This window comes from Erythranthe guttata, chromosome 6 (assembly GCF_056151865.1).
Source record: "Erythranthe guttata isolate IM_541 chromosome 6, IM_541, whole genome shotgun sequence".
In the NCBI taxonomy this organism is placed as follows: Eukaryota; Viridiplantae; Streptophyta; class Magnoliopsida; order Lamiales; family Phrymaceae; genus Erythranthe; species Erythranthe guttata.
In genome coordinates, this window is record NC_142538.1 from 17,874,859 (window position 1) to 17,884,951 (window position 10,093).

General features: G+C 35.3%; 2 protein-coding genes across 2 annotated transcripts; both read left to right on the forward strand.

Moving 5' to 3' along the window:
• Window positions 1-229: 229 nt before the first annotated feature.
• LOC105955409 (ras-related protein RABC2a) lies at window positions 230-2,533 on the forward strand. Its single transcript, XM_012979124.2, has 6 exons — window positions 230-517; window positions 867-935; window positions 1,101-1,166; window positions 1,719-1,840; window positions 1,962-2,090; window positions 2,231-2,533. Exons 1-6 carry the CDS (start codon window positions 367-369, stop codon window positions 2,339-2,341), a joined length of 648 nt encoding a protein of 215 aa, XP_012834578.2. The 5' UTR covers window positions 230-366; the 3' UTR covers window positions 2,342-2,533.
• A 680-nt stretch (window positions 2,534-3,213) lies between these two features.
• Window positions 3,214-6,413, forward strand: LOC105955578 (monocopper oxidase-like protein SKU5). The gene is made up of 8 exons (XM_012979330.2): window positions 3,214-3,793; window positions 3,870-3,979; window positions 4,092-4,362; window positions 4,478-4,598; window positions 4,698-5,061; window positions 5,150-5,521; window positions 5,834-6,090; window positions 6,202-6,413. The coding sequence occupies exons 1-8, from the start codon at window positions 3,629-3,631 to the stop codon at window positions 6,261-6,263; spliced, it is 1,722 nt and encodes a 573-aa protein (XP_012834784.2). The 5' UTR covers window positions 3,214-3,628; the 3' UTR covers window positions 6,264-6,413.
• The last annotated feature ends 3,680 nt before the right edge of the window (window positions 6,414-10,093 follow it).

Here is a 10,093-nt window from a genome sequence, read left to right on the forward strand (position 1 = left end):
TCGTCATTACCACTTATTATTATTAATTTTTTTTTAATCAAATTCGTCAAATTAAAATTCATCCCTCTATAAAGATTCAAAATTTATACAGAAAACTCCAAAAACAAAACAATGCCGCGAAAAATTTGTATTGACCCAAAAAAACGTCATCAGGTGGGTACCCACACGCTCCAGCTGCCGGCGCGTGTACAATCAAATATACAGACGTCTCAGTGAAATTCAGACATTTGTACTTGATTCATCACACAAAACCCAACTCTCCCACACCTATTAACCCTAATTTGAAAACATTTGTATGTATTATCTTCAGTTTCTTGATTGCAACGAATATATAGGTTTTAAATTAACAAATTAATTAATTAACGAATGTGGTGTAAAATTAAAGTAAGTATGATTAACTACGATTACTCATTCAAGGTGTTGTTGATCGGCGACTCTGGTGTGGGAAAGAGCAGTCTTTTGCTCAGCTTCATTTCCAACTGCCACCACTTTTCTCAAGATCTCTCCCCAACTATTGGTCTGTGTGTGTGTGTGTTTTTTGTTGGTTTTTATGGTGTTTTTGGTTATGGGTTGTTCTTGTTTCTGTTATATATGATCCATGATCTCTCTCTCTCTCTCTCTCTCTCTCTCTCTCTCTCTCTCTCTCTCTCTCTCTCTCTCTCTCTCTCTCTCTCTCTCTCTCACACACACACACACACACACAGAGACATGTTAATTTGAGCTGATTCAGTGCTCTGTTTCTTTTTTTTGGGATGGAAAATTAAGTGCTCTGTTTAAAAAACATGATTTCTTGATTTTGTAACAGTTAAAAAAAAAAACTGATAATTTGATTTTAATTAATCTGATCATCAAAATCCAATAATCAGGAGTGGACTTCAAGATAAAGCTGCTAACTACTGCTGGAAAAACACTCAAACTCACAATTTGGGACACAGGTAATTAACTAACTCCTACCTAGTTACCGATTAGTTATCGCTACGACTGGATTAGAGAATATGTCGTTAGTTAGGCGTTTCCGCAATTAGTTACTACATTGGTTTCTTTTGCTCATTTGATCGGGATTCGCCAATTAATTATTGTTCGTTAATATTACGGTGCAGCTGGGCAGGAAAGATTCGGTACATTGACAAGTTCGTATTACAGAGGAGCACATGGAATCATCCTCGGTACAATATTGCAACTTCTACATTTTTTTTATGTGTGTAAATTACGGGGACTCCATGAGGTAAGACTAATATTCCTGTGTGGTATTGTTAATTACAAATATCTCCCTGAGCTATTTCTCTCCGTCTTACAATTACACCCTAAGGAGTTATGGGTAACGGAATCTTGAAGATTCCATGAAATATTCCTTATGAATTTCCAAATCTACCCGAGGGGTAAATGTAGTATACTCATAGGGGGTAACTGTAATATAATAATTTTTTCTTACCACAGGGTACGCGTACTTTACCGGTAGTTTGTTTGTTTAATGAAAAGGTAATTTAAACAACTCATTCATTCTGTTAGGGTTTATAATGTTAGGGTTTATAACGAGTTGTTCGTTTTAGGGGTATTTGTGATTAGGACTATGACATGGATTTGTAAGTTATTTAGTCTTAGCTCAGCGGTATTAATTTACCCTTTTATTTATTTATTTAAAAGTAGTCATATTAAAATTGTACTTGCTAATTGGATTAAAATCGGAACCTTTTTTTCTTTTCTTTTCTTTTTTAAAGTTTACGATGTAACAAGAAGAGAAACCTTTACAAATCTATCCAATACATGGACGAAAGAACTCCAGCGTTACTCCACAGATCCCGATTGTGTCAAGATACTAGTCGGAAATAAAGTCGATAGGGTAAGTTTCATAACTTCAATATTTTTTTTAATTAAAAATATTAATCCAAGCTTGCATTGATTTATTTATTTAAAAGTCTAATTTATTTAAGGTAACTAAATTTTGATAATTTATTTTTCAGGATAGTGAGAGAGCTGTTAGTAGGGAGGAAGGAATCGCTCTGGCGCGAGAGCACAAGTGTTTGTTTTTCGAATGTAGCGCCAAAACTCAGGCAAACGTAAAGCAATGTTTTAAAGAACTCACCGTTAAGGTATATATATATATATATATATATATATATATATATATATATATACACACACACACATATATCGGTTTTAATATTGTTTAGGATCGTAATTATTAAGGGTAATTAAATTAGCTAATTTTGAATTAATGATGAATTAACAGATAATGGAGGTACCGAGTCTGCTGGAGAAAGGTTCGATGCCTGTAAAAAATCAAATTTCAAAGCGAAAACAAGTTTACGAGGCGCATCGTAAAGACAGCTGTTGTTCATAGTCGAAGAACCGACTGATGAATTTTTGCTTTTTCGAGTTTTTATTACATGTATGTATTCTTTTGAATCTTGTCACATCTTTTTGATCATGTAAATTTGCAGTTCTGTAAGTAACACAAGTAAATCAAGGGGGAAATAGACCACAGTTACATATAAAATGCAAATAGTCAATAGATGTTACTTTGGGTAAATTACAACCATCTCCCTGAGGTAAAGGGTAATTACGAACAACCTCAACTGTTTGAGAAATTACAAATAGACCCCTGAAGTTTGTAAATTTCTTACATCCACCCCTATAAAAGGGTGTTAATGTAAGTAATATACAAATTGTAGGGGTGGATGTAATCATGAAAAAAATGAGAGGTTTTTTTTTTCAAAAGTAGACCTTATTGGTTGTAATTCACCCTAAATCCGTGGAGAATCTTAAGGGCCTTGTTTGGAATTATCAATAGGTATTAGTACGTTGATTTCGATCCGAGAAACGACGACTTTCGATTCACACGATTTTTTTTGATCGAATTTAGTATTACTCTTTCGATTACGAAACAAATTGGTTTTATTTTTCTGACACTACAAATTTCCTCGATTTTTTTGGAACTAATCTAGAATTATTTTTTCAATTACTAAATAAATTAATTTTTTTTTTTCCGAAAGCAAAAAATTTTGTTCCATTCCTATACTTTCAAAGTTCACCCCTACGGCATAGTGTACTTTACGTCTCTTGTATGACTTGCAAGTTTATTCAGTGCAACTATACGGTTGTATACAAGTTCCTTCATTACAAAAATAAAAAAAAAAGAAAAAAACTCACCCCTATATATATATATATATATATATATATATATATATATTATTTATTCTTCTAGCTAGGCTCAATTGATTTATTTTTTCTTTTTATTTCATCTAAATTCATATTGTTGAAGAAGTTGGATTGCATTGAACTTGTCGCAGCAGCCCCTGTTTTTCTGTCTGAAATTCGAGAACAACAATGTTCAGGTGTCAAACATTGTTTGATCCGGTCATATAATCCCACATTTATTAATCAATTAATTATCCGTACTTTGAACCAATCAACCAAACAGAACCCAGAGATAACAAATGACGCCAAAAATATAGCATAGATTTCGTCGAATCAAGTTAACATCCATAACAAACCCAAACCCCCCCGCCTGCAACAACACTTTTCTCACTCAGACATTTCCACAAACACATGGTGTGCATACATTAATTACCCCTTCTTATGAAACACCGCTTTGCATTTTCACAAACACGTAGTGTGCTCGACGACCATGGCTTCCTTAAACCCCACTCGGCGGCCGAGAATCGCCGGAGTTTCGATATTTCTCGTCGCTCTTCTTCTTCTTCTTGCCGGAGTAAACTGTGCCGACGTCTACTATGAATGGATTGTTACGTCCGAATTAACGGCCGTTTCTCCAATGGCGTATAATCAGCCTGTACGTATATATACATATAATATATGTATATATTTATAGCTCTGTTGATTTAATTTTTTTTTTTTTTTGTTTGCAGGTTATCAAAATCAACGGAATATTCCCCGGCCCCCTCATCAATGCAACAACAAACGACGTCGTATTTGTTAATGTCTTCAACAATATGGATGAGCCTTTACTCTTCACATGGTATGTATTGTAGTATTCAGTTTTATTGGAATCGACTCAGAATTGACCGCAGTCGAATTATAATATACATAATTTGTTTTATTATTATAATTTTTTTTTGGTGGTGTTGAAGGAATGGGATACAACAAAGGCTAAACTCGTGGCAAGACGGGGTATCGGGGACAAACTGTCCGATCGAGCCCGGAACAAATTGGACTTACGCTTTCCAGACAAAGGACCAAATCGGAAGCTTCACCTATTTCCCCTCGTTGAACTTCCATAAGGCCGCAGGAGGATACGGGCCCCTCCGAGTCAACAATCGCCACGTCATCCGCGTACCTTTCCCTACTCCGGAAGCCGAATTCGATCTTCTTATCGGCGATTGGATCGAGGACTCTTACAAGGTAATATTAAACAATGACATTACGCTTATTTTTTCGTCATGTTCTATTTTCGTGATCTTTAATTCGTCGAGCTTACTTTCTGCATTGTGCGATATACATACATACATACATATAGCGTGCTCGACTAGGGTTGGCATGGAAACCTCGAGTTTACCCCGGTGTGATGTTGATGAATGGAAAAGTACCTTACGGTACCCCGTATTCCATATCTTATGAATCTTTCAACGTCACGAAAGGTAATTATTTAAAAATAAATAGTCGTTAAAATATTCACTTTTTTTTTTGAGTTCTTTAATCTAGTGTCTCTAATGTACCGATATTCGATTCGTATATAGGGAAGACTTACCGGTTTAGAATATCGAACGTGGGAACTCAATTGAGTTTCAACTTCCGAATTAAAAAACATACGATGGTTCTTGTCGAAACGGAAGGTTCTTACACGGATCAAATCGTTTTGGATTCTCTAGACGTGCACGTTGGCCAATCGTATTCGGTTCTCGTTACGGCCAATCAAGACGAAGCCGATTATTACATCGTTGCCACTCCAAAATTTTACAAGACTATTGGCCCTAATGACCCCCTTGTAGCCAAAGGGATACTACACTACGAAAACTCCGTTTCGACCGTCCAAAATCCCGTTCCCCACGGACCCGATCCTTTCGACGTAGATTTTTCGATTAATCAAGCTAAATCTATCAGGTAAATCAGTATTACATTGTTAATCCCACATGATAAATTAATAATACTTAATGAATAATACTTTACATTGTTGTGTGTGCAAGAGTAGGTGGAATATGAGTGTCGGTGCGGCTAGGCCGAATCCGCAAGGCACTTTTAACGTGACAAACGTGACTGTATCTCAGACGTTTGTTCTTCATGGATCGATGGCTCTGATTAATCACTCACCGAACTATGTGGTGAATAATGTCGCGTACCTAACTCCGAGTACCCCGTTGAAACTTGCGGATCATTTCAAAAATGGGTCCGGTGTTTACCAGCTCGATCGGTTTCCTGTTGACTCGGTCAACCGTGTTGCATCGTACGGTGTTTCTGTTGTGACGGGAGTGCATAAAGGGTGGTTGGAGATTGTGTTCAAGAATGATCTTCTTTATGAGATGGATTCTTGGCATTTGGATGGCTTCGGATTTTATGTCGTCGGGTAAGGGTATTTTCGGCATTTTTCTTCGATTCCAATTTCTGATTTGATTCTTATTTGGAAAAATATTCTACTGAAAATTACAATATAGGTGGCCACAAAGTGGAACGGACTTGAAATTAGTTTTTCACTTAAAAAAGATTTTTTTTTTCAAAAGTGCAAATTCCGACCCAATCTTTCCAATATGAACCCCTACTATCAACCATCATTTTACGATAAATTATCTAATCGTACAAATAACTAACGAAGCAGCATAAATTATGCCACCAACTATCATTCTATGATTAATTAATTATCTAATCACATAAACGACAGGTTCGGCGATGGAGAATGGACCGTTGGATCGCGAAAAACGTACAACCTATACGATCCGGTCGTTCGATCAACGGTTCAAGTGTATCCAGGTAAATGGACGGCTGTCTACGTGTTTCTCGACAATCCAGGTATGTGGAATTTGAGATCACAGAATCTGGTGCATTGGTATATGGGCCAAGAACTCTACATACGGGTCCACGACAATGACCCTAACCCGGCTAAGGAGCGGGCCCCGCCTCAAAACCTCCTCCGTTGTGGTCAGTACCTCAAAAAGAAAAAAAAAAAAAAAATTCGTATGGAAATACATATTTTTTTTTCGTTAACGTGCTTTAAAATCGAGTTTTTTTTTTTTTTTTTTTTGAATACAGGAATTTTTGATGATGCTTCAGCTCCAGTAGTGAGTCCACCAGCTCCTGAGTCAGGGTTGTGACAAACAGATATTCTGCTGATTTCTATTTATTAATTTAATTTAAATGTTTTTTTTATACTTATGTAGATGTATTATTTTTCTTGGACATGTCTCTAAATCGGGATTTTGACTATTTAAAATTATTATTTTTTCCTTGTGTATTTATTTATTTAATTTGATTAATTTATTTTATTAGTACATCTTTTAATATAATCGTGTTTGTAAAATATTTATCGACCTATATATTTATGGTAGGATACAATACGAGTTAAATGGATTTCTTAAATTAATTAGCTACAATTCTTTCCTTGTGTAAAATATTTATCGACCATTAATTTTTATTATTATGAAATACATGGAAAATATTTCCCAATATTAAAGTATTGTGAATTGATAAAATATTGGAAAAGATTCCGAACGGATCCGTAATAAATTAAAATTCTTATTTATTCTGAAGTAAGTTGTAATTATTCCATATTTGTTTATTTAACACAATTTTCACGTGCTTATATATTCAACTCCCAACGATGTAAACAAACATCATCTTCAACAATTGACTATTACGAAAAATAAATAAAATGAGTTCTTTAAATTTTTTCAAAATTTTCTTGCTATTTCTTGTAATAGAAGCTAACATTCCCAACCGATTCGCACAAGGAGCATGTGGCGCTACAGTGAGGCGCACGAGCCACGTCGTTAATAATCTAACTCCGGATACTCCGCAGTTGGATCTGCATTGCTATTCGAAGAACGACGACTTCACAAATATCACACTTTCTATCGGCGAAGAATTTAAATGGACTTTTTGCACGAATTTTTTGCCGACCACTTTATACGCTTGTCACCTTTGGTGGTTTCCTAAAGAGAAATCATTCGATGCTTACAAGGAGAGACTTTTCAAATGGACGACTGAAAATCTGTACTGGATAGCAAAACCTGATGGTATTTATTTCGGTGATGCAAATCATGTTCAAAATCCCGAGAAGAAATTTGATTGGGAGGGCTAGAAATACGTAATACGATTATGTTGATTACCGAGTTTATTATTTATGATAAAAAGTAGGGCTGGGACTGGGTTGGGTCGGTCGATTACCAGCCTAAAAACCGACCCATCCGTCAAACCATTTTTGCTCAAATTTGAAAACCGTTGCCGACCCAACCTTTGTGGGTCGGTTGATGGTTGGCAACCGAATATTTGGTTCCGGAATGGGTCGGTTGATGGTTTATACCTGCCACCTAGTTCATGAAAAAAAAAATCAAATTTTGGAGTAAAAATATCCAAATTTTGCGTACTGCCACGGTGCAATCATCATTTATCAGTTCAAAATAATTAATAACAATTTAACGAAAAAATATAATTAAGAAATTCAAAGTAATTTCAAACATGCACAAGAGATTTAGTGAAGTTTTGTGGGCTTTTTGTTTAAGCTTGGACATAAAGAAATTGGTTGAAGATTTAGGTCAATTTTTTTTCCTTTGTTGATTGTTTTAAAATTTAGAAGACTAATTATTTTGATAATTTCAATAACCACTTAAGAAAATACCGCCTTTATTTTATATTTTTAATAAAAATTTAATAGTATAGTTGGATAACCGATAATTATCGGTCAACCAACTTTTGATAATATTAGAAACCACCAACCGACCCATTATAGATGGGTTGGTTGAAATTTTCGACCCGATCCAATGGGTCGGTTAAAAATTGATTATCCGCCTAAAAATATGGTCGGTAATGGGTCAGTTGGTGGATAAAAACCAACCCAGTCCCAGCCCTAATAAAAAGCATTGTTTTCTTTTGGCATTCCATTTTTTTTAGTGATTTTGTTTTAGTTGATGTTGACCAAGACCTAGGGCTGGCAATCGAGCTATGTGAGCCGAGTTTGGGTCGGTTCAAGCTCACATACTATTGTTATTATATGCTCAAGCTCATATAGTACTGGGCCTCACTAGTATAGGCTCAAGTTCGGCTCATATATTTTTTCGGGTTTCGGGTTTATATCGAGCCCCATTACTATATAACTACAATGAGTAAATTTTTTTTATTAAAACAAGTGATAAAATAAGACCGAAAGAAGTAAAAAAAATAGTAAGGCCTCGTTCGATTACTTATATTGGATTAGGTTGGATTACATGAGATTGAATTAACTCTCTACTGACTAATTAATTTTTTAGTTAGTAGCATGTTCGGTTTCTAAGATTAGATTTTCTATTAAATTTGTTACAATCAGTTAGTATATATGAATTGTCTATAAAACCACTAAGTTTACAATAATAAAATATGATTTTAAGGATGAAATCGTATTTTTCCTTTTTAGTCACCACCTATTAAATTAATCTCAGGGGGAGATGTGCTACTAATTTAATCAAATAATAACATTTAATAGCGGACTTTAATTTTAGTAGCGGATTTGAAAAATGTGAATCTTACCATCCGGACGTGTTATTAGCCCCTACTATTTAGTCAGTAGAACTTTATAGCACCGAACGAGCCCTAACTCTAATTATTGGAAACATTTTTTTATTATCAAATCTCGGTGATAAATTAGGAATTGAATTTCGATGGGTATGTTGTATTTGATTCCTATTTATCTTACTGCCACCGCACCACTTAATTCCTTTTATTTTAACTTTTTTCTTTGCAAAATAAAATAATCATATACAGTCGTAGCTTGTATGTTGAGTCATAGCATGAAACTAATAAATATATTATATATTTTATCATTAACCTAATCGGTCGGGCCTTATTGTGGTTGATCCATAGTAGGTTCAAACTCGGCTCGTAAATAAATCGAGTTTAGTAAAATTGCTCAAACTCGTCTCGACTCATATTATATAATCGGACCAAGCCATCGGGCTTCGGTTAAGCCCGGCTCAATTACCGGTCCTACCAAGACCAAAGAAAATTTTGAACAATCTTTAAGGAAATTTAGTGTAATTATACCTAATTTCAAGACATCCATAATTCAAATTCAAATTCAAATTCAAATTCAAATTCAAATTCAAATTCAAATTCATGGGGATAATATTATGAAATAAGTTGTAATTATTTCATAGAATCACGTTTGTTTGTTCAACTCTTCATATATTCCACATATGCTATGAATCACAATTTTCTTTTTCTAGCAAGTTTAAGAATCTGATTGGTTCATGAATTTTAAAATAAAGAAAATGGAAATACAAAAGAAAATGAAATCAATGACTTTTGAAATTCTTATTGTGATTGGTTCCTAAGAAAAATAGTGATAAAAATGAATACGTAGAAAATTACTTTCCTTTGTTTTGTTTGTTTCAGGGAGGTCGGCGTTGAGTCGGCTGTAGTGATTGCAGGTGTTGTGGCGGCGGAGGTCGGAGTTGAGTCGGCGGTGGAGGTTGGTACTGTTGAGTCGGCGGTGAAGGGCAGCGTGGAGAGGCGGCGGCGGAGTTCGGAGTGGCAGCGGAGGTCGGCGGTGGAAGGCTGATGGTGGTGGGAGGCGGCAGCGAACATGGTCTTCTGGTGGATATTTGGGCGCTGGGATGTGTGGTGTCGGAGATGATCACCGGATCTCCGGCGAGGAGGTGGTGGAAGGCTGAGCTGTTGACAATGTTGGAAAATCGACGGTGGTAGAAGTGGCGGCACATAAACGATGGCGAATAGTTGAACAAAAAGTAATTTATAAAAATCCACGTAAACGTAAAAAATAATTTAGGAGAAAAATGGTTTTTCCTGATTTTTAGTTAAAACAGTTTTCCTCGTTTTCTCCCAATTACTTACACAGTATTTTACCTTTAAACCAAACAGGAAAATTAAATTACTCGGAAATTTCACCTTTTTACTTACTATTTTACCTAAACCAATCAAACCAATCAGACCC